This window comes from Gymnoscopelus microlampas (assembly GCF_963454915.1).
Source record: "Gymnoscopelus microlampas genome assembly, chromosome: 24".
Classification (NCBI taxonomy): Eukaryota; Metazoa; Chordata; class Actinopteri; order Myctophiformes; family Myctophidae; genus Gymnoscopelus; species Gymnoscopelus microlampas.
In genome coordinates, this window is record NC_139961.1 from 9,378,193 (window position 1) to 9,403,576 (window position 25,384).

At 42.0% G+C, this 25,384-nt stretch overlaps 1 protein-coding gene across 4 annotated transcripts in view; it reads right to left on the reverse strand.

Moving 5' to 3' along the window:
* Positions 1-8,629: 8,629 nt before the first annotated feature.
* Positions 8,630-25,384, reverse strand: part of LOC311040338 (sodium/potassium-transporting ATPase subunit alpha-1-like) — a 46,041-nt gene continuing 29,286 nt past the window's right edge. For all 4 annotated transcript variants that reach the window (XM_084050555.1, XM_084050556.1, XM_084050557.1 and 1 more), the window contains 13 exons: positions 24,211-24,345; positions 23,672-23,864; positions 22,674-22,849; positions 21,610-21,746; positions 20,540-20,690; positions 18,055-18,223; positions 16,950-17,104; positions 16,373-16,496; positions 13,892-14,037; positions 13,039-13,169; positions 12,046-12,147; positions 11,423-11,514; positions 8,630-9,186 (listed from right to left, as the gene is read on the reverse strand). In XM_084050555.1, the coding sequence (XP_083906681.1) occupies positions 9,158-9,186; positions 11,423-11,514; positions 12,046-12,147; positions 13,039-13,169; positions 13,892-14,037; positions 16,373-16,496; positions 16,950-17,104; positions 18,055-18,223; positions 20,540-20,690; positions 21,610-21,746; positions 22,674-22,849; positions 23,672-23,864; positions 24,211-24,345 (1,740 nt within the window). In that variant the 3' untranslated portion in view covers positions 8,630-9,157. The remainder of the gene's footprint in view (positions 9,187-11,422; positions 11,515-12,045; positions 12,148-13,038; positions 13,170-13,891; positions 14,038-16,372; positions 16,497-16,949; positions 17,105-18,054; positions 18,224-20,539; positions 20,691-21,609; positions 21,747-22,673; positions 22,850-23,671; positions 23,865-24,210; positions 24,346-25,384) is intronic.

The window sequence follows — 25,384 nt, forward strand, 5'->3', positions numbered from 1 at the left end:
TTGTCCCTTACAGGCCTAGGCCGTGGCGTCGCGGTCTAGGCACCCTGGTTGAAAATCCTTAATAGCAGCGTGCCGCGGGTTCGCGTCCCGTTCCCGACGGCCTTTGCTGCATGTCTTCCCCCATCTCTCTCCCCATTCTTCCTGTCGTCATACTTTCACTGTCCCTCTCCAATAAAGCAATAAAATGCCAAAAAACAAATCTTAAAAAAAAAAAAAAAAAAAAACATTGTCCCTTACAGAAATCCTCTGGTGCTTTGTGGCATTTACTTTCACCAGCCACAGTTTAATCATTCAGGGGTTGACACTAACGGTTGCCCGACTGCCTGTGGCAAGTAAAGATAACGTTCGGGCAAGTAGAGTTTGCTTTCAGTTGCCTGATGGGCAAGTGAATGGGGGAAGCAACTGTCTTTACAGTTTGCTATAAACAACACGACATGTCTGTGGAATTTAAAAAGTCATATAGCATATTAGCTATTGAGATATTTGGCATAAATATTGAGGTATGTCCATATATCACAGCCCCAGAATTTAAGTAAAGTAAAAAAAAAAAGACTTGTTAAAATGAACCGTAATTAAAATTGTACATTATTACAACGAGATTACTTCTCAAGGAGCTGAAAGAGAGGAGAGGAGGCTCAGCAAGGTGATTGAGACGAGGGTAGATCAAGTGGATCTACACTTTTTGTCAGAATTAGTGATGTAAGAATTTAAACCTATTTAGTTATTGGCTACTACGGCTCAACATCTCCTCTGGCTATGGGATGTTAACAACGCTGTCCGGGAGATGGGAACCAAAAGTCGGCGCTTAGCCGACTTTTGGTAATCAGAAATCAAAGGAATGATTTTGAGCCGACAAAACATGAATCTGCTTTATGTTCTAATAAGTGGATTGATGAATGGGCAATGCTTTACTCTAGACAGTTTATGGAGAGGAATGTCATTGTCAGCGGTCTGAGACAATAGATTGATGAAAGAGAGCTCTGAACAGTTGAAGCAGTTTATTAATTTGGCATTTTCTATTATTAGTTGCAAGTTTCACATCCTATACAATAAATTCATGTCTTTATTTTTATGAATAAAACAAAGGCTATACACTCACCCTCTGTATTCCTCTGTTTTTCATAAATTGTCTACTACATCATGGATCTTCAACAGGGGGTCCGGGACCCCTAGGGGGTCCTTTTTTCCATTAACCACTTGAACCCTACCATCTGTATTCTTGGGGGAACATTAGCAGAAAATAGAAGATCTACAAGCTGACAAAGTGTTGACACGTCATCTTGTAGATCTGCTATTTTCGGCAAAGAGGTGTAGAGAGAAAAAGGAGTGGACCAAGTACACAGCCAAAGGTCACGTTTTCCTATGTATTGAGGGTTTAAAATATTTGTGTAACACTTTCGAAAGTATTCAGAATTTGTAAAAGATTTTCACAACCATTTAAAAATATATATCTAACTTATCTAACCCTATATTATTGATTTCAGCTGTTACAATTCTAAACATGCAAACATGACCCGCTTTAATTACTTCAGTCTATATTAGTAGCTTGATGACTAGTATTACAATTCTATTGTCTTTTTATGTCCAATGTATTTTTAATTAAATTCATAAGGTTAATATCATACTATAATTCTAGTAAGGGCGTAGTGAAGGGCGTAGTGGGAGTAGGTGAAGCTACCCGGTTCTCCTCAGTGGCTGGACCAATTGCTCTGATTTTGCACACAGCAATTGACCATTACCATCTGAACTTAACTGTGAAGCCCGTTTTTCAATTTCACCAAATCTCAGCTTCTTATTAGCGTTTTTGTGTCAAACACTGTCGCCATGGTTACGGGGCTGCCCAGCTATGGGACGAACTGCCTCCCGGGTTGCCAGACTCATGTGCGCATATCCCCCCACGGATGCGTCGACCGGGTATGGTCTAGTAAGTATAACTAAATGCATTTCAAATTAAATACGAATGTTACTTTTCAGGATCCCAATTCAAAAGTAGAAAAAAAAATCAGGATTCCAATAAAAGAAATAGCTAAAATAGACGATCTACAAGCTCAAAACGCGTTGCAACTTTTGTGTGACATAGAATGGCATAGTGAGTGTGGAAATATAATGGCCCTCTCCATTATCAGAGTTGCCCACCCCTGAGCTAGAGATATGTAAAATATAAAGTAAATGTAAAATATTGAGCCTAGCTCACCCCCATTCTCTCACTGAATGCCAGGCTGCCCAACCACACACCTCACCTGACATAAACTAAAGGTGATGAGGGGACACACAGCAGGAGCTAATCAATCAATTAGGACGTGGGACATCGAAACAAAGCGTGGGAAAAACCAAACAAAAATAATATCAACAAGCAAAATATACCTACACCAGGGATCTTCAATCAAATGGATCAAATGCAGAAATATTTGACTGCATAAGTGTTTAAATTGATGTATTGTTATTATAAACCCCTAAACTAATGCTAATGCAACATTAGCTAAAGCCTGACTGTACCACAGGTCCTGGCCACCACCCTGCCCCGGCCCCAGTGGTGCTGCTCATCGACGGGAACCTGGGCTACTGGCACGGTGAAGCTGACGGTGGCACAACGTGGCCGTGCTCATGATCACAGCATGGTGCCAGTGATACTGGACACCATGACCAGCAACCTGGGCTGCAGGAGGTTAATAGACATAGGCATAGACTTGAAGACAACACATTCCGTTTAAACCAGGTTTACAAACTGTATGGTGTAAGGTGTAAGGGAATGTGTTAATATAGCATCACAATCACAGGTTCCTGGAACAACAGATTTGTCCACGGCCAAATACATTTCATTTTGGGGGTCCTTGACATGAAAAGGTTTGAGAACCACTGCTGTATACTTACAGCAGTGGTTCTCAAACATTTTCATGTCAAGGATGTATACTCCCATTTCTCACAGGCTTTATTTCCTTCCAAATCCTTTTTTCTATGACCTCCTTGAACAAAACCTCATAATAAGTAAACATGGGCATTTGTAAGTGCACTAATTCTTTGGACACATTGTGCAGCTTTTGAATCAAGTATACTTAAATGACAAGATTCCAGTACAATCAACAGCAGACACTTCAAACTAGGGCTGCAGCTATCCATTATTTTCAAAACTATCGATTACACATTTATATATATTTTTACATTTTTTTAAATCTACAAATCAACAAATTCGAATTGACTTTTTGTCTAATTGATTAAATCAAGTAGATTAACCCCCAGCCCTATGACCATGACCATGTTATTGTGGATAACATGTTGTTTGTATTTTTTTATGGGTTTGTTTTGTATCTGTGTCACTGTGTGGTACATGTTTGACCCAAGGAGGCTTTGTCTGTCCCTCTTTTCCTCCCCAGCCATTCAGGAACGCTTCAGACAGCAGTGAATGTGGACACTTACAAACATTGAATTACCTTTAGTTCAACTGGTTTAAACATGTGCCGTGTAACTGTACAGGATCTGTACTTGTTGTAATTGTGGTGCCTAGTTTGGTTCATTATTGGCCATTAGATCATATTTATGGAATAGTTCAAAGAAAGACATGTCTAAATGTGGTCATTAACTACAGTACATTATTATTATATAACTGTCGTGACTGCAACTATTAGTGGTGTAACATTCAAAAACTAAATAACCCCACCTCTTTTTTTGTAGCCACAACCCTTCTTTCCTCTCTCAATTTTTATGTAAAATTTCAGCTGTCCATTCATATTTTTTCTATAACCCCTCCCCTTTATTGTCTGGAAACCAGGGGGAATAAACCCCCCCGCCCTCCCCGCTCTCGCATGGTCGGGACAATCTTCAGTACCTTGCTTCACGGGACTTAGCTGGATTTGACTTGGGTGCAAACCAGGATTCGAACCCGCGGCCCTTAGTGCGACGAGCCCTAGCAAGCTCTGCTTGGTGGAACTGCTAGGACTTGTGCTTAGTCCGCCATGCTATAGTACCGGCTAATTGTCACGGCTCTCTGTGTTGATTTTGACTGACTAGTGCTTCTGTAGCGACTGAGTGGAGTTTAGATCATGAAGGCAGCGTCTCTACACTGCAGCACAAGATCAACGCATTCTCGTTCCCAGGGTGAATAGTTTATATCAGACGCCAATTCATTGTATTAACGTCTCTCTAGGTATATTTAATGTGACGAACTCCTGTTCCCTAACTAATAAAATAGCCTACATTTTCACTCATGTCATTGTTATCCAAGTACCAAAAGTACTCATTATGCAGAATGTCCCACTTCAACTTTTCAGATTGTAGTGGGTTGAGCTTTATGCTGGTTGCCCCTAGCAACGTCACGCCCCCCGTAATCAACAGGCAGCTGTACGTGGCCGCTAGTTAGTTTGTCTGGCTGGTCGTGGCACCGTTTCCGTGTCTTTCTTAAGGTACCATAACTATGTGTGTTAACTATGTATTGATGTGTGAGCTTAGAGAAACCTAATGTTGTCCTAACTGCTCCCCCGACCTCCTTGTAAACGGAGGTGCTCCCGGTGTCCGTCCAGTCTGTGCCACTTTATGGAGGTCGCTGCGCACATAGTAGTTTTTGTTTTAAGTCATTGATCAGGTTATTATATGTCCCTTTGTTTAGTTAGAAGCTCCGTTTGCCTCTGCTGTTTTTGTCCTTATTATTTTTGGTTTATTGTTTGTGAAAACCAGCTGTTCTCACTGATAATTAGAAGGCCGATAGGTGGGTGGTCACGGGTGTAGTATTGGGGTTTTGTATTTAGCTTTAGTGCATGATCAAGAATCCAGTGTTGTGTGTATTTTAATATATTTCTCTCTTGTCTTACAGTGAGTGAAGTGCTTGTTTGCGCTTTTGATGGCAGTGAAACCCCTCTTTCCCACCTATACCCCCGGCTACTGGTATCTTAGCTAATGCCCCTTTTTGATAGATATTTGTACTATGTTTTCATTAGTTGTGAAATTGCTGCTAAATAAATATATTTCCTAAACTTCATGAACTTTCCATTTTTAGATGCTTATTCTGCCTTGAATTATAGATAAAAACAAACATCATTTTTCAACTGGAAACCCACGTCTCTGCCTCTTATTAATAACCTGTGGTCGGTATTCAATGTGTATTGTGCATCATATGGTATTCTCTGGGTGGTGTAAGTGCCCTGGTCACAAATAATGCCAGTCCATCAACATCATTAAAGGTATTGGCTGTAACGTTATGATCAGATCATTCAAATTGGATATTATAAAAAGGAGGCCCACAGTCCATGTGATCTACTACACTATATTACTTACTACTACACTAGTATACTATATTACTACTACTATGTTATATTACTTACTATATACTACTATATAACTAACTAACTTACTACTATATAACTAACTAATATACAACTAACTAACATACAACTAACTAATATACTTACTACTATATAACTAATATACTTACTACTTTATAACTAACATACTTACTACTATATAACTAACTAACATACTTACTACTATATAACTAACTAACATACTTACTACTATATAACTAACTAACATACTTACTACTATATAACATACTTACTACTATATAACTAACTAATATACTTACTACTATATAACTAACTAATATACTTACTACTATATAACCAACTAACATACTACTATATAACTAACTAATATACTTACTACTATATAACTAACTAATATACTTACTACTATATAACTAACTAACATACTACTATATAACTAACTAATATACTTACTACTATATAACTAACTAATATACTTACTACTATATAACTAACTAACATACTTACTACTATATAACTAACATACTTACTACTATATAACTAACTAACATACTTACTACTATATAACTAACTAATATACTTACTACTATATAACTAACATACTTACTACTATACGTACTTACTAGAATATACTACTACACTCCACCCCCTAGCTCCACCCCTGTCTCTAGCTCTGCCCCTTCCTCCCTAGCTCTGCCCCTCTCTATAGCTCCACCCCTTTCTCTCTAGCTACGCCCCTTCATCCATCTCTCTGTAATATTTCAGCTGCCCGTTTATATTTTTCCTATAACCCCCTCCGCTTTACTGTCTGGAAACCACGGGGGAATAATCCCCCGGGCTCACCCCGCTCACGCACGGATGAGATGATCTTCGGTACCCGACACTGGCGCAACTTATTTCGACTAGTATCTGGCATGGCAATGCCAGTCCTTGTGACTTGAATTTAGTCCGCTAGGCCATCAGTACCGGCTGAAATTCACTGCTTTCTGTGTTGCTTTTAAGGCTTTCTGGGTGTGTGAGTTCAAACCTCACTCACTCCTTACCCTGAACCTTTCCTTGTAAAGGAAAGATTCCTGGTAAAGAACGAGCGGGGCTTGAACCCACAGCCTCTGGAATATGCAGGCAGTGTCTTACACACTGAGCTATCAACTGCCTGACTGTGATAAGGTCTCCATTCGTGTTTGACAAACAACACACAATACCAAAAAAAAGGATCTGAACAGCATAATATTTTGTCTATGGTTTGTAGTTTATTGTTTGTGCAAACCAGCTGTTCTCACTGATAATTAGAAGGCCGATAGGTGGGTGGTCAGTGGTCACGGGTGTAGTATTGGGGTTTTGTATTTAGCTTTAGTGCATGATCAAGAATCCAGTGTTGTGTGTATTTTAATATATTTCTCTCTTGTCTTACAGTGAGTGAAGTGCTTGTGTGCGCTTTTGATGGCAGTGAAACCCCTCTTTCCCACCTATACTCCCCGGCTACTGGTATCTTAGCTAATGCCCCTTTTTGATAGATATTTGTACTATGTTTTCATTAGTTGTGAAATTGCTGCTAAATAAATATATTTCCTAAACTTCATGAACTTGACCTTTCCATTTTTAGATGCTTATTCTGCCTTGAATTATAAATAAAAACAAACATCATTTTTAAACTGGAAACCCACGTCTCTGCTGCCTCTTATTAATAACCTGTGGTCGGTATTCAATGTGTACTCCTCCCCCTACTCCCCGACTATATTCCCTCTTTACTCTACCCCTACTCTACTCACTAATCTACTCCGCCTACTCTACACACCCTCTATCTATCTATCTCAGTAACTGAGACCGAATTGGCCAGATTCGGTCTCAGTTACTAAGGTGGTGACTGGATTTGAACCAGAACACTCCTACAAGTTATTCTACGGATATCAGTCAATTTATCCGCTGCCCCAATTTACCGGGGACTTGACGTTAGTGGGAATCGAACCCAGGATCGCTCGGTCCTGGGTTGAACTGGATTTGAACCAGCACACTACTACAAGTTATTCTACGGATATCAGTCAATTTATCCGTTGCCCCGAGTTACCGGGGACACTTGACTCGAGTGGGAATCGAACCCACTCAAGTCAAGCCAAGTCATGTTATTGGACAGACGCTCTACCAGTTGAGCTATGCTGTTGGCTGAGAGTTACAGGTTTCCTGGTGGTTTTAACTTGTTTTTCTAGAAGTTAGTCTGCAAAGGGAAGCATCACTAAGGATATCAGTCAATTTATCCGTCGCCCCAAATTACCGGGGACACTTGACTCGAGTGGGAATCAAACCCACTCAAGTCAAGTCATGTTATTGGACAGACGCTCTACCAGTTGAGCTATGCTGTTGGCTGAGAGTTACAGGTTTCCTGGTGGTTTTAACTTGTTTTTCTAGAAGTTAGTCTGCAAAGGGAAGCATCACTAAGGATATCAGTCAATTTATCTGTTGCCCCAAATTACCGGGGACACTTGACTCGAGTGGGAATCAAACCCACTCAAGTCAAGTCATGTTATTGGACAGACGCTCTACCAGTTGAGCTAAGGATATCAGTCAATTTATCCGTTGCCCCAAGTTACCGGGGATGAACTGGACACCATATTCTCAGTAGCCTACTGTACACTATTTAATGGGAAACTGCAACTCAGTAACTGTTGTTTACACACAAACATTGACTGTATTGAACTCAGAGATGACTTCTGTGTACTTATACTGTATATTATTCAACTCATCATGAGCAGAGCTTTCATTAGAGCCTAATAAGAAGGCTCTGTGACGATTTTGAAAGAAAAACCTTTTGGAGCTCATAATTGGCAACCATCTTGCATTTGAAGGTCAACAATAGGTCAAATCATTATATAAACACCAAATATGTATTCCTTGACCAAAATAAGCTCTGAAACCATGTATTGTGCATCTTTGTAGGTCAAACCATTAAAAAGTTCATTTTCACGGTCGCCATTTTGGATTTTGGTCTCTCAAAAATTTTCCCCGCCCCTTTTAAAAATACACCCCGGCTAAATTTGTTTAATAACCCTCCTAGATGACAAATCCATTGACACTAGAACTATTGGCTGTTCTAGCATTCACCACAATAGCTCACTGTGAAAAGACTCCTTTTGCAAGTCCAAAAAGGTCCTGGGTTCAAGTCCTACAAATAACAGTTCAACATTTTGAAAAAACAAATCCTTATTATGGCCACCGCAGCACAATCTTTTCAGATGGCGGTCTGCAGCCAATACAATTTTAAAGTAAAACATTTCAGTGCTGGAAACCAGGTTCAAATCCAGGGCAGAAGAGGAAAGTTACATGGTGCAGCTTTGCAAAAGAAAAGAAACACGACACCCAGGTGGGACCTGACTCGAGCGTATTTTTATTGAACGTTCAGAACTGTTAAAAACATGTATAAAATTGGTCCTGTTTCATAAACAAGGCACGCATTGTCAGTGTGTTCACAACATCATTAGCATGGTAACAACATCATCAGTCTCAGTGTTTGTCTATTAGTAGTATCAAGCATTCTCTAACAACAGTGCCTCTCAAACTTTTTTCATTTCAAGGACCCCCCCATAACTCAGGAACCAAATGGACCCGTAAGCGGGTCCATTTGGAACCCTCTCAAGGGCCAGTCCCATGAGGGTCCCTGGACCCCACTTTGAGAACCACTGCTCTAATATAAAAAACACCTTCCAATTGTTTTTTTTTTCCCATCACAGGTTAAAACTTGTTTTCGTTTTTTTCCGAGCAGCAAGACAAAATATTTCATGCAGAGAGAATTTAAAAAGACTGGAGGAGGTTGGAGGAGAGGAGGAGGAGAATGCAGGCTGATGGAGGAGATGGGGACGGGACGGGTGGTGGTGGATCGCCGGGGCACCCTCTTAATAGTAGGTCTCTCGTTCCACCCAACCTGGGACGCACACAGGGAGAGAAAACAAAACACACAGGGGAAGGGACGTTAGATACAAGTTCAGTTCTGTTCAGTGCAAGAACACATTTGGACAGTCTGCCTTCTCAGTAAAGCACCATTCACACTGAGCACTATAACTACATCATTGTATTGTATATAGTTGGTGTGAACTCTGCCATCCACTTGACTTTTAAAACTATTTTCATAGTTGTAGTTCTCAGTGTGAACAGCCTTTAAAAAGGAGTAGTTCACCCCCCCAAAAAATACTTATTTTCTATCAATTAAGCCTTGAATTCATGGAGATTTTATTTAGTTTTTGTCGCATTCCTAATCCAATAACCGGCAATGAACGGTGGAGTCTATCCGGTAAGAGACTCAAAGACTTTATTGTCCCTTGCGGGAAATTGATTTGCAGCCAGATCATAGTAAAAAATACACATAACAACATTCAATACAAGACTAAGATCTAAGAACAGGGCACTACAGACAGAGAATTCATGACATTCAAATTAGCAAAGTCAGCAAAAGTGCATTAGTGGGTATTATGTGCAAAGAGGCAAGAATAAAATGCTATCTGCTGTTCAGCAGTTGAATAGCAGCCGGGACAAAGGACAGTTTGAACCGATTAGTCCCTGTAGTGGGCGCCGACGACCTGAGGGCAACAGTTCAAACTCAGACCCAATCATAATTATTGGCTCAGGAAAGTGACAAAAACAGTGGGGTGTGTAATTGATAGAAAATAAGTGTTTTCTGGGGGTCAACTACTCCTTTAAATGGGGCAAAGCTCTGGAACTCTATGCCCACGGATCTAAAACTAAAAACTAAAATCAAATCAACAGTGTTCACATGAATAGATTCTGATTGGTTATTGGAATGATTATGTTGCTTTAGTTTCACATATAATGTATTGGGTCAGATCTTTTTATTACAACATTTAATTCCTTGTATTTCATTGTTTTTTAGATTGAACTTCCATTTAGAGAAGGTGTTGAAATGTAATGTCCATGTCAAATCAAATAAACATAACATAACGCTTGTGTCATTGCCAAAACAGATACCCAATACTAAATTTCTGCCTTCGTTCTCCATCCTCCAATGTGGCGGTGTCACAGTGAAATTGGTGACCTGCTGAAATATGTGACCATTTTGTGGACTTGCAGCAGTGATCTATGCGAGGACACTGACGTTATGTGAAGTTCACAAGATGGTGACATATTTGGGCAGGTCACCAATTTCACCATAACGCAGCCATGAGGAACAGATGGGATCTGGGATATTGGGATCTGGCTAGTGTGTGTGAGTGAGAGAGATTTGCAGCCAGATCATAGTAAAAAATACACATAACAACATTCAATACAAGACTAAGATCTAAGAACAGGGCACTACAGACAGAGAATTCATGACATTCAAATTAGCAAAGTCAGCAAAAGTGCATTAGTGGGTATTATGTGCAAAGAGGCAAGAATAAAATGCTATCTGCTGTTCAGCAGTTGAATAGCAGCCGGGACAAAGGACAGTTTGAACCGATTAGTCCCTGTAGTGGGCGCCGACGACCTGAGGGCAACAGTTCAAACTCAGACCCAATCATAATTATTGGCTCAGGAAAGTGACAAAAACAGTGGGGTGTGTAATTGATAGAAAATAAGTGTTTTCTGGGGGTCAACTACTCCTTTAAATGGGGCAAAGCTCTGGAACTCTATGCCCACGGATCTAAAACTAAAAACTAAAATCAAATCAACAGTGTTCACATGAATAGATTCTGATTGGTTATTGGAATGATTATGTTGCTTTAGTTTCACATATAATGTATTGGGTCAGATCTTTTTATTACAACATTTAATTCCTTGTATTTCATTGTTTTTTAGATTGAACTTCCATTTAGAGAAGGTGTTGAAATGTAATGTCCATGTCAAATCAAATAAACATAACATAACGCTTGTGTCATTGCCAAAACAGATACCCAATACTAAATTTCTGCCTTCGTTCTCCATCCTCCAATGTGGCGGTGTCACAGTGAAATTGGTGACCTGCTGAAATATGTGACCATTTTGTGGACTTGCAGCAGTGATCTATGCGAGGACACTGACGTTATGTGAAGTTCACAAGATGGTGACATATTTGGGCAGGTCACCAATTTCACCATAACGCAGCCATGAGGAACAGATGGGATCTGGGATATTGGGATCTGGCTAGTGTGTGTGAGTGAGAGAGAGAGGCGAGTCTTGTGGTTTCTCACCTCCTGGGCTGCGTCTGAGGATCAGCTTACGGATTTCATCATAGATAAAGATGAGTAGGGAGTAAGGGAACGCACAGAACCACCAGTTGGGTCTGGAGACACAAAAACACACACAGATCAGAAACCACGGAACAATTTTACTTGGAAAAGACATGACGCAACTCATGGTCCGTTCTCTAGATTTTTTTGTCATTTCATTTATTTATTTATAACATATACAAATAAATAAGACAAAAAACAAATCAGCATCAAAGTAATAAATAATATATCAGTAAATTATATTCTGTGAAAACTGTCAACATACATTGTAACATCCTGAGTGTTAAGTTAAGAGAGTGTACACATGTAGAGGGGATAGAGAGAGAGAGAGAGAGAGAGAGAGAGAGAGAGAGAGAGAGAGAGAGAGAGAGAGAGAGAGATAAGAAAGAGAGATATAGAGAGAGAGATGTAGAGAGAGAAATAGATTGGTTCCATTCTGTTTCAATGGATACTCTGCACAAATGCCACATAACTCAAATATCACATTTGCCAGTGGAATGCTCTTCTTGTTTTCTGACAATGACAATGAAACATTGTGAGATGCGTGTCTGTGGTACATTGTGAGGCGTGTGTGAGAGACTCACTTTAAGGGGTACATTCTGAGGGCAACGTCCATGCCAGGGCAGTAGGACAGGAAGGCAGCCAGGGCCGTCTCCTCAAACAGTCCAAAGATGAGGATCTTGTTCCTGGAGGAGAGACCACAGACAGCTCATCAAACTGTTCCTCACCGTCTTCTAACTAGATACCCTGTACAATCCTCTGTGTTCATTTAACTCAGAGGGTATGCAAAACTCAAGAGTTACACAGATGTAGAACTTCATAAAGTCATGCATGGATAAATTAACACAGGATTGTCAGTTAACTCGAGTGGGCCTGAGTAGCCGATACACGTCCATTTCGGACGCGTACTCACAGGTTTTCTATAGACGGATTTCCGCGCGACGTCATCACAGAGCAGAATGCGCAATCTGCGCATGCTCGGGGGAAACGAATTGTTGCGCCGTTCACTCTGTTGTTATATTCAGGAGTTAGCTAGCCATAATTCTGCTATTATAGGCATAATAGGCATAATGCTGCTATTATATACAAACAGATCCAACTTCCAACAAATAATTTTTATTGAGTAAACAAGGTATTACAAACTGCATAATTTAATCTACTTTCATTAAACCCGGTGAAGAAATATCATCATAAAGTTGACTAAATCTAAAGTTAATTTAGTCGACTAAAATGTATTTTGGCAGGCCTTGATGGCGTCGTAATGGCTGATTTTACAATTGGTTGCATGCTGAAAATAGTCGATCTACAAGCTCACAACTAGACATAAAATAACTTTCTAACGTTCTACTCCACTAGTCCCTCCCTAACATTTAGTCTAGTTTTTATTTGTTGATGAAATTGTCAATATATCAAGTCTTAGTTTTACCCTTACTTTTAGTCCTCATACCTTAGTTTTTACTTTGTTTTCATTTAGTTTTCTTCAATGAAAAAAGGCGACGAAATCAACACTGCATACAAACTAAACAAAACAAATCAACTCCCCCAGAGTGTGTCTGCAGTGCCGTAGCCGTACTCACTTCATGCCCTGTTGGAAGACGGAGTTCCTCCTGGTCTTGCAGATGATCAGATCGGACCACTGCACGACCACGATGCTGACGAAGAACGCTGTGTGACACGTGAACTCTACGATCTTTCTCTGCTCATAGGTCTGTGACGGAACAACAACAACAACACAGTAGAACTCATTTACAACAGACCCAATCACAGTGAATAGGGGCGACACAGTTCAACGCAGAGAGAGTTTGCAGATGGAACCAAATCCCTTTTCACACTCTTGGAAAAAGATTCACTATCTTTTCATGTTTTTTACTTAGGATTTTTAACTTGTATGACTGAATCAGCTCAAGTACTGCACTTAAGCAGGGTTTCCTGCAGGAAAAATGTAGCTTATGGGGGAGGCCAGGAGGAGAGACCTGTTGTGCACACACAATTGTTTTTAATTATTAGTATTATTTTTTGTTTGATGATGGAAAACACAACATTATGCTATCGTTATTCACATTTATTCAACATTGTGTTTGGCATCAAAACCAGTTTAACTACTTTAACCCTGTACATATATAGAAAATAGCAGATCTAAAGCTCACAAGCATCATGCTGCAAAACGTTGTGAGCTTGTAGATCAGCTATTTTATGACAGTGTGACAGGGTCTTCTCGTGGCCGCCCCCTCCCTCTGGAACTCACTCCCAGCTCACATCAAAAGGTGCCCCCCACCCTCGCCACGTTTAAAACCACTCAAAACCCACCTGTTCAGACTTCCTTCCCTACCTAATACCCCCTTTTTACCTTTACTTTACACCTTTACGTTGAGCACTCAGAAAAGCACTATATAAATGGTATGTGTTATTATTCTAATGAGCGTTACTCACCCACTGCTGTCCATAGCTGTCCTCCAGGTCGTTACAGAACTTGTTGTCCCAGTCCACTCTGATGCCCAGCAGGGTGGCGGGCAGGAAGCCGTTCTCCGCCAGGATGACAAAATATGTGAAGAACCCTGCCAGGGCCTGGATCATACCTGGAGGAGAGAGAAGGAAAACACACAGGAATGACATATAGAAGTCCAGGCGCTCTGGGGCTCATATTATAAAACATCATTTATACGGGATGTTCCAGTAGAACGCATCCCGCAGCGGTTGTCCTTGTTTTAAAAACAGTCTGTAACCATTTTAAGGGATCTGACTTACTTTAACCCATTAAGATCTGAGGCGATTCTTACATTTTTTTTCTTACAAACAGTTTTTTGAAAAGGGAGGCAGTGGCACTCGGTGCCGCGCGATGAGCTTGTATATCTGCTATTTTTTAATAGCCTAAGAAATCTAAAGTGACACAGATGTGTTCCAGGTCTTAATGGGTTAAGAGACTTTTGTAGGTTACAACAAAGGTCTTAGCCTTTCATTCACGCAATATGTTGTAAAAGTGGAATTGCCCTTTCCCAAATTCACATTAAAAATCATACAAAAAATATTTTAAGGGTCGAGTCACAGGTTAAAAAACAAGGAGACGTGTTGTTCAACAGGAATTTAGGCCCTTAGAGGAGACTCTTATGAGAAGATTAAGGGGAGTGGGAAGGTCAAACCTATTGTTGGCTTCAATACCAAAGAGGGGTAAAGAACGAAAAGCCTGAGATACCGGCCTGTCATCACTCAAGGAACGCGCGCGCACACACACACACACACACACACACACACACGGTTAGCCATCATCGGCAGCCTATTTCTGGCGCATGCCTCTCTCCCAGTTATCTCAGGACCACCCAGACACTGATTGAGCCTTCCCGGAACAATCTAATCTAATATGGTCTGCATGTCTACAGCCTTTCTCCAGAGCGCTTTTCAATGTACCACACACAACACACAACACACACACGCACGACACACAGAGTCTGGAGGAGCAGTTAGGGGTTCAGCGTCCTGCTCAAGGACACTTCCGACACCGGCCTCGTTTTACCAGTCCTTTTTGTTTACTTCGATACTAACCAAAAGGGGAGCTGGAGATTGAACCCAGTAACCTTGTGGTTTCCAGACTGTACCGCCTGAGCCCACTGCCTCGCTAATGTACGAGGCAGCCGTCATCCACAGCTGTCAGCATCACAGAAGCCAGCTCCCGGGCCACTTCTATTCTACTGCCAACAAAGCCTGTCATCTTCAGGTGTCCCGACAGATAATAATGCAATGAAACTGGCCTGCAGTACTTGTTGAACCATTATGGAGTAATCAATGGTATGTCCAATAAATTAAATAGAAAAGTGTTTAACACTCTTGTAGTTTTTACAGTGTTTTGGTGAGAGTTACTTCAATTTCATTTGTTTTCTGTGTACCATGCAGAGAGCTGCCAACACACAGCTCTATATTATCCAGACCGACGCAGCATTTGTCCTCATGTGCCAGCTTGGCTGTTGGCACCCTTCCACTGATGTTTGGTGGAGCTTGGGGCGAGTACAACAACTCTGTCTGACACTTTAACGATTCTCTGTCGAACTACAAACTGCACTTACTGTACTTAGTCCATCTGCTGTTTTCGGAAAGCTACACCGTTGTGCTGCAGCAGTGGTTCTCAACCTTTTCAGGCCGCGACACCCCCAAAATAATCATATTTGAACTGGCGACCCCCCCACCCACCTGACAAGCACGGAATCGTAGGAGTTGAGGCATTACATTTCATTTGACTCGGTTCCACAGATAATTATATTGTGAAAATGGCTTGTCTACTAGCTCACAGCTTGCAGAGCAGCCATTGTCACAATCTTTGCCTCTTTCTTATATTATTTGACAATTTGGCCAATGTTTGACCATTTTTTTATAGTATAGTTTGTTGATAACGGTCTTTTTTCATTTCATTTAGTTTTTCTTTTAAGTTTTAAAAAGGTCTTAAAAGTCCTTAAATTGTCACTTGACAGTCATCTGGGGCATCATAATTTAGGCATTTACTAATGACCTCTCACTGGCTGTTAGATCAGTGGTTTTCAACCTTTTTCATATCAAGGTCCATTATTTATTCGGCATTTGAGCCACGGACCACCGTTTGATGAGATTTAGACTCTCAGACCCAAGACTTATATATATTTTGTTGTCGTTGGATAAGATTTTGTCCACAATTCCATGCTGTGTTGATGTTGGTACCATAGGAGAGATAACAGGCAAACGTTGATCAAAATAACAATCCTTCTACAATCTCTAATTGTGTAGACTTGATGTTTAACAATAATTTAACTCTTGAGCGCGTAAAATGAAACCAAATGATCTATAAGGGTCCATTTGGTTACCAACTCTCCATCATTTAGCAGGGGACCACCTGGAACCCCCTCAAGGATCCACTGGTTCAGAGTTTTGTAAAAGTAAGGTGTAACTTACCGATCTGTCCGTAGGCTATGCTGATGAGCCTTTCGTTGACCAGTTTGTCTGTTTTGGGGTTTCTGGGCTGTCTCTTCATGATGTCGCTCTCAGCTGCTTCGTAGGCCAGGGAGATGGCAGGGACCTGAGAGGACAAAGCACCAAGTAACTCATTTAGACCTGGAAAGCCTATACGATATTATACCCTTCAATCCGGTAAAGCATCCGTGTCATCTTTTCTTTTGTCAAGGACCCCCAGATTGAAAATGTTTTGTTCCATGGACCCCCAGAAGAGAATTTATTATTTAAAAAAAAAATCATAAATTATTAGAAACTTTCCAAACATGTCGAGATTTTTTCCAAATCTGTTCAAAAATAGCAGATGTAAATTTTATTTGCAAGCGTTTTGACTATAGAAAGTTGTTTGGAAAAAGCTGGAAAGAGTGCAGTGTCTTCAAACATTGTAGGGATTAGCTCATAGGACCACAATGGAAACAAATCCCCATGATTTTTTTGTGTTATCCTTTTAGTCTGACTGTACCTTGTGCTGTTTTTATTTCTCTCTAATAAAGTATTCAATCAATCAATCCATCCTCACCATGTCAGTTCCCAGGTCGATACAGAGGATAGTGACGGTTCCCAGAGGCAGGGGGATGTTGGCGATGATGAACAGAAGGAAAGGTGTGATCTCTGGAATGTTACTGGTCAGGGTGTAGGCGATGGACTTCTTCAAGTTGTCGAAGATCAGACGACCTGGCAAAAGAAATATGCAACATTGAGTTCAAGTTCAAAACTTTCTTCTCTTCTAACTCAGGTTTGAAAGTCTGCTCTGGTCGTATGGATTTCATGTAATTCTGAATTTCCAGTTGTGCGCCGTCGACCACATAATCCCCAAATCCCTGCTTTGATTCCGAATAGAATGGGTTGAAGAGACACCTGGAACTGATACATTGTGAGAGACAAGGCTAAGTGGAGACACACATGCTGGGACATACACATCTCCCAAACCTAATTCTAATCCAAGCCCAATCTTACTGTAAACAACATATTTTCAGATTGTTAGTGAACCAAAAATAATTAATTCAGAGGCTTCCATAGTTCATCACCGCTTTCAAAACAATGCACGCACAGTAACACATGGTAATTCCATAAAGCCAACTAGCTTACACAGAGACTACTCAAAGATGGTTGATATAGAAAGATAGACCATTCCCAATTGGAGCCACTGGAGGTGACATGGTACACAAATCCTACAAATGGTCTCCTTAGTGGGCGACGGCAACATCGTATGTTTACTGGCGCTAGATCCCGCAAGAGTGTGTTGCTGGGACAAAGTAAGGGCGATAATAAAGTTTTTTTTTTTCTGATTTGTCTCTCTAAAAAAGCCATTTTGGTATGAAAATCTTGGGAAGATTGTGTGGCTTCTGGGCGATGGGTCCAATATTTAGTTAAGTGACCATGGGTGGGGCTAAAGAATGGTTCAGAAGCTGCGTTCACGTTTACTTCATTTTAGAGTCCAACCTGCTTCCGGTCTCCTAAAAAGGCGGCCACCTACTGCACGCAGATACGGGAAGTAAACCGGAGATGGCGTGTCTTTCTTTCTTTTTTTTGTCTTGGGCGCCACAACACGCTGTGAGCTTGTAGATTTCGGCGAAACTAAGTGTAAATCTGATGGGATCCAGAGAGCGCCCAGATGTTCTCACCCTCTTCCACTCCAGTGACGATGGAAGCAAAGTTATCGTCCAGCAGGATCATGTCAGCCGCCTGCTTGGAGACGTCGGAGCCAGCGATCCCCATGGCAACACCGATGTCGGCCTTCTTCAGGGCAGGAGAGTCGTTCACGCCGTCGCCTGTCACGGCCACAATGGCGCCCTGCCGAGAAAAGAAAGAGTTGAGTGTTTGTCAGAAAGAAATGCCGTGCGTGGGAGTGAGATAGACAGAAATGGCTTTAAAAGGGATAGTTCACCCCAAAATGACTTATTTTCTATCGATAAGTCACCCCATGGAGACTTATTTTTTTTGTTTTTGTCTCATTACTAAGCCGATAATTTGATGAGCGGCAGCGGTTCTGGTGGGAGACACAAAGAGTCTCCTTTGTGTCTCCTACCGGAACCACTGCCTACCGGTCCACTGATCATCAAATTATTGTCTTAGGAATGCGACAAAAAACAAAAAATATCCATGAATTCTCTCCATGGGGTGACTAATCGATAGGAAAAAAAAAAAATTGGGGGTGAACTATCCCTTTAAGGGTAGTAGTTCTCAAACATGTTCATATCAAAGAAGAAGGTCAAATGTATATGACCCCCACAAGAGAAGATGTGTGTTGAATTTTTCTTCATTATTCCAAATCTTTCACTGTTTCACCAATATTTTGCAAAATTAAAAAGCTATTTTCGAATAGCGTAAGTGTAAAATAAAGTAAAGTGCCTAAACTGTTCCTCGTTTTGCTGGGTTACCCCTTGAACCCCCTCAAGGACCCCTGGCGGTCCCTGGATACCACCACTGGTTTCAGGAACATGAAAGAGAGATTTACATTTTTCAGTTTTTCTTTGGATCTCGCTCCACTGTAAGAACAGTTCCATTACATGGACAGTCTGTTTTTTTAAAGGAACATTAAACATTAAACTGTTGATAGTTTGCCAGCCCAGCTGGCGTCCTAGTTTTTCAGCTGCCAATAGTAAACAATCTGGTTAGCGCTGGCAGCAGCTAAGAAACACTTAGCTGGCGATGAGAAAAGCCACAATAGAAGGAAGGCTTTTACTGAATTAATTATCAAAGGGAGAGAGGAGAAAAGGCTTCATGTAAATGTGTTCTGGAAAACATATCGTGGCTGTTGGCCAGAAACCTTGTAGGCCTATCTCCATATTTTATAAGTTATACTTTTTACGTTGTTTCATAAATTAATTCCCCCGTTTTACATGACGGTGTACCCAAAAAGGCCACGATGCACCGTGATGTACCGTGTGAGCTTGTAGATATGCTATTTTCAATGCAGTTTTTATAATGACCTGCCCAAAATAGGGACGCCATGTTGAAAGTGGTTAAATCTGGCTATCTATAAATATTGAACACACACACACACACACACACACACACACACAGAGAGAGAACACACACAAACACACACACACACACACACACACACACACACAGAGAGAGAGAACACGCACGCGCGCACACACACACACACACACACACACACACACACACACACACACACACACACACACACAGAGAGCGAGAGAGAGAGAGAGCCAGAGAGATCCTATGTAGACGACGTTTAACTAATTCTGACAGCAAAGGCACAATTCTTATGGTTTTGTAAACAAATCTGTATTACCATTTAATTGTACGCATGCGTTGTTTTGTTCCACTTTTGCTTTGACAATGTAAATGTATGTTTTCTTGCCAATAAAGTGCCTTTGAATTGAATTGAGAGCGAGACACAGAGATAGAGACAGAGAGAGAGACAGAAAGAGAGAGAGACAGAGACAGAGACAGAGAGAGAGAGAGAGAGAGAGAGAGAGAGAGAGAGAGAGAGAGAGAGAGAGAGAGAGAGAGAGAGAGAGAGAGAGAGAGAGAGAGAGAGAGAGAGACACAGAGACGGAGAGGGAGCCACACAGAGAGAGAGAGACAGCCACACAGAGAGAGAGAGACACACACACACACACACACACAGACAGAGAGAGGCAGACAGACAGACAGACAGACAGACAGACAGACAGACAGACAGAGAGAGAGAGAGAGAGAGAGAGAGAGAGAGAGAGAGACACACACACACACACACACACACACACACACACACACACACACACACACACACACACACACACACACACACACACACACACACACACACACACACACACACACACACACACACACACACAGAGACAGACAGACAGACAGACAGAGAGACAGACAGAGACAGAGAGAGACAGACAGACAGAAAGACACAGAGAGAGAGACACACACAGAGAGAGAGAGACACAGAGAGAGAGAGAGAGAGAGAGAGAGAGAGAGACAGACAGACAGACAGACAGACAGACAGACAGACAGACAGACAGACAGACAGACAGACAGACAGACAGACAGACAGACAGACAGACAGACAGACAGACAGAGAGACAGATAGAGAGAGAGACAGAGACAGACAGAGAGACACGTGACCCGTGTCATGTCTACCTGTCTCTGACAGCCCTCCACGATGATGAGTTTCTGCTGAGGGGAGGTCCTGGCGAACACGATCTCTGTGTGGTATTTCAGGATGTCGTCCAACTGCTCTGGGGACAGGTCTTTCAGGTCTCCACCGTGGACCACGCAGGCCTTGGCGTCTCTGAGAGGGAAGGGAAGACACAACAACGGGCATGAAAGAAGCTGTTCTCATCGTTAGGGATTCCTGTTTTTTTTAGCCCCATTTATACTTTTTCGTACGACAAAGTGGTTGTAACCACAAAGGCAATGCCTGAAAGCGAGTCTTCAGTTCGATTCCCATGGCCGGCCGGACCATTTGCCACCGTCACTCCCCTACTCTGTCTCTCCTTGTTTCCTGTCTATCTCCACTGCAAAAAAAGCCAGAAGAAATAAATAAAAAGGAAAAATAAAGTGATGTGTTTCATAAGAGAATACAATGGGAACCTTGGGGCACTGCACGGATATACTGCGATAAGCAAGATCTAGTTTGGTTCATATTGAGTTCATTATGATTTTTTCCATAAAGGTTATTACACTACTCTGGTTGTTTTTGTGCAATTAATTCGCCCGAAAATATATATTATTGAACTATTGTTTGTGTCATGAGTTGACAACATCTACACAGAATGTGAATACTACATACTTTTTTATTCGGAACAATGTAAATTTTTCACAGCAAATAAAAACACCAACCTGTATGAATGAGCCATAGTTTCAATAGTTTGATGCAAAATGTTCATTAACAATTTATTTGTATTCTTTCATGCATCACACTCCCGGTTTGTATCGACATTTAGAAACGACTTAAACCCCATATGGGTAACCGGAGTCCCCTCAGGGCTCAATACTAGAGTCTTTTCTGTTTTCTGTTATTGTGGGGAAAGCTTTCGCAGAGAATAGCCGATCGACAAGCTCACAACGCGACACGTCGCGTTGTGAGCTTGACGATCTGCAATTCTCAGCGAAAGCTTTCCCCACAATACCGATGCTGGGGTTTAAGTGTTTCAGTTCAGTTTTGTACTCAAGAATACAAGCTTTGCTTCCGAGCATATAGCCGATACCTTGGGTTGACTTCGTTAATTGGAATGTTCAGACGCGCGGCGATGTCCTCGACGGTCTCGTTGCCTTCAGAGATGATGCCCACTCCCTTGGCGATGGCCTTGGCTGTGATTGGATGATCACCTGTCACCATGATGACCTGTGGGCGGACGTAAAAGGGGAGGAGTTATAGAGTTTATATACACATGATCTGTGTGGGTTTCAGGCATGAGAGTACAAACACAGTTTATATGCATGTCAATGATGAGCTGGACATTTATTTTGAAAGCCTGATGTCATAGTACGTTATAGAGATGTTAATAAGAGAGCCGTTCTAAAACTATTTCTTTTAATTTCAAGGACCGTTTGCAATGCATTAGGCCACGGACCCCCATAACTCTGAGAGTGCACAAATGGAACCAAATGGACCCATGAGGGTCCATTTGGTTCCATTTGTGCACTCTCAAGAGTTACAGACCTGCAAGGGACCATTTGGTTCGTAATAACTATCAATACTTAAGATGGTTAACGCTTGGAACCCCCTTAAGGATCCCCAGGGGGGGTCCCCGGACCCCACTTTGAGAACCGCTGATGTAAGCAACACAGCTGCAGCTAATCAAACGAATAATGGGGGGCGTTGGATCTGGTGTATCAATGTGCAAGCATTGACAACACTAGGGCTGACCCAAATAGTTCAAATATTCTAAGCTTCGTTCGATGGCACGGGATTCGAACATGAAAAAAAAGTTGACTATTCTTTCTTTCTTTCTTTTTTCTTTCATGAAATCGAATCTTCAACCGGTCATATTCGACAGATTGATGGCGATGCCTGGACTCGAACCTGGGGCAAATGGGGACTCCTGAGCCCTTTCTAACCATGTCGCCCCCAATTGCAATGGTTCTGCTTAAACCTGGTGGAAACGCAAGCCGGTTCGCGGCCCGGTTCCATGAAAGCACCACGGTTCCAAGAATCTAGAACGGAACCAAAGTTCTTTTGGTGGAAAAGAGTCCATTGAGTGGCCTCCTCTCTCTCCTCTCCTCACTCAACGTGTTCAGTTTTTTGGTAGGATATATACGGTCACGTTACCTTGATTCCGGCGCTCCTGCATTTGCCCACGGCGTCGGGCACTGCGGCACGGGGAGGGTCGATCATGGACATGAGGCCCACGAAGCACAGGTTCTCAGTGGGGAAGTTCACCTCCTCTATGTCGAAAACGAAGCCCTCCGCAAACTGGTCGTCGGGGAGGTTGTATTGGCAGAAACCTGGAACGGGGGAAAACATAAAACGTGAATCGGTTAGGGTCGAGAAGATGAAGACATTCACAACATATTACATTGTTTCCCTGTGTGGTTTATAGGCGTTCTATTTAGAGGCGTTCTATTCCATCAGTTCATCGGATTCTTCCTTCAAATGAATACTGGGCCGGGCCGGGTCCAAAATCTATGCTAATTGGTCGGGCCGGGCCGAGCTTTGGGTTCCGTGAAGAAAATAAAATCTATTATCCTCCAAAAATAAATTTCAACTGCCCCTAGCGGCGTAACGGTAATGCTGACAGAAATGTTAGTGGAGTGTTGAATGCAGCTCGAAGTGAACTTTACTCAGGTATGTAGTTTGTCGCCGTCCGACCTTCCTAGCCTGTGTTATTAAAAACTATTACATTATTAAAAACGGGCGACAATGGCCAAAACTCAATCGAAAATCGGCGAAAGTGGCCGTTTTCAAGACGTTTTGGCCATGATCTCTGGAACGGAAGGTCAAATCTGCTCAGTTCAAAGCTTGTTGGATGCGTGGCTTTGAGGACATTAAGCACATAGTGACAATTGTGAATTTCTGGCCTAAAGGTATGGTAAATGTTCGGGCCGAGCCTCGGGGCCGACCCAGTAGGGCCGGGTCTTAATTTTCAGGCCCGTTGAGAACTCTACTACATTTCACCTAAATGTCAGAGCTTAAATCGTCATGTAAATATGACATAAATGCATTATATCATTTATTTTCTTGTGTATTACTCCTGCTTGTCTTGCACCTGGGCCACGTATGTGCGTGCAACTACCTTCCTCATAGTTTCACTTCACTCCCTCACGTACCCAGCACTCTCTCTCCCAGTCCGCCCAGTTCCAGGTAGGCGTTCTGGAAGGCGTCTTTCATCTCGTCGTCCAGAGCCACGTCTTTGCCCTGGATCAGGATGGTGGAGCATCGGTCCAGGATCCTCTCCGGCGCGCCCTTCATCACCAGCAGGTGCTTGGTCTCTCCCTCGGTCGAGTTATGGTGGACGGAAAGCTTAAGAGAGAGACGGCGAGAGGGGAGAAATACAGGCGGACATTTTGAGCCATGCTGTCATAGTCAAATATATTCAAAGATTTTCACAAAGTTTCACGATTTTTCAAAAATAGCAGATCTACATCGATCTATATCTGCTATTTTTGAATAGCCAAATAAATCTAAAATGACAGATGCGTTCCCGGATTGAATGGGATAAGCAAGGTAATGGCATAGATCAAATGCACACAGACAGTTTGTCGAGGCGCCGCGAGCCAAATGTATAATACCTTTCTCGAGAGGAAGAATTCCTTGATTGCTGAAACGTACATGATGGCTAGTGGTGAGCTTTAACTTGGTGACATACCTGGTACTTGTTGGTGGAGTTGAATGGAATCTCAGAAATCTTCACGTTCTTGTCTCTCATCTCCGTGACGGATCCGCAGCACAGCTCAATGCACTTCAACAAGGCGGATTCTGAGGCGTCGCCGGCTACATCTCTCTGGGAACACAAAGGATGCGGGGCAAAATTAACAAATACACTGGATGGTTTATGCAGCAGAGGTTTAAAGCAGGGGTTCTCAAAGTGGAGTTCCAGGGACCCCCAGGAGTCCTTGAGGGGGTTCCAGGGGGCATCAAAATCAGTTTAACCATTTAACCCTATTGTATACATTGGTTATTTGAAAGAAAAATCTAAAAACTAAAACATCTTTTGAATATGGAACAAAATACGTTCATATGGGGGTCCACAGCCAAATGCATATTAACTTGGGGGTCCTTGACATGAAAAAGGTTTGAGACTGGTTTTAAAGAGGCTGCAACATACGTAATCGGTATTAACTTCTAGTTTTTTTTGTGCAGTGAAATTCCATTTTTTGCAAAATCTCTACACAATTACAGAGGTTTGTGAACAGAAAAACGTGTGTTTACCCTTTAGTTTCCTCCATTGTGCTCATGCCAATGACTGGAGGAAACTAAAGGCCAGGGAAAGAACAGGCATGGTAATTGTAGCCAAGTGATTAGTGCACGCGCACACACACTTACAGGTCATTAACGCAGGGTGGAAATGAGTAGCTTGGCTTCAGGGGGGATTCAACAAGCTTGGAGACGTGTGTGTGTGTGTGTGTGTGTGTGTGTGTGTGTGTGTGTGTGTGTGTGTGTGTGTGTGTGTGTGTGTGTGTGCGCGCGCGCGCACACACACACACACACACAAACACACTCCGGGGAGACTGGTTGGAGCTGGAAAACAACTGCGAAGGAGCCAGTAAACATCTCAGAAGCAGTGAAACTAAATCAAACCATAATTACAGCTTTGGGTCAATTTGTCTCAGTGTAATTTGTTTATCTAGAAGCTATAGGGGGCTCTAAGAGGCACTACAGACATGAACAGGTTGTTGGCATGCATTACAAAGACATTTTAACGGAATGGAAAACACCAAGACCAGATAAAAACCTTTGTTTTACAGCTTGAGGTTATTTTTGACTTCAGTATGATTTGAAATGAGTTGCATTGAGAGGGACTTCCAGAGTCTTCTGTTTGC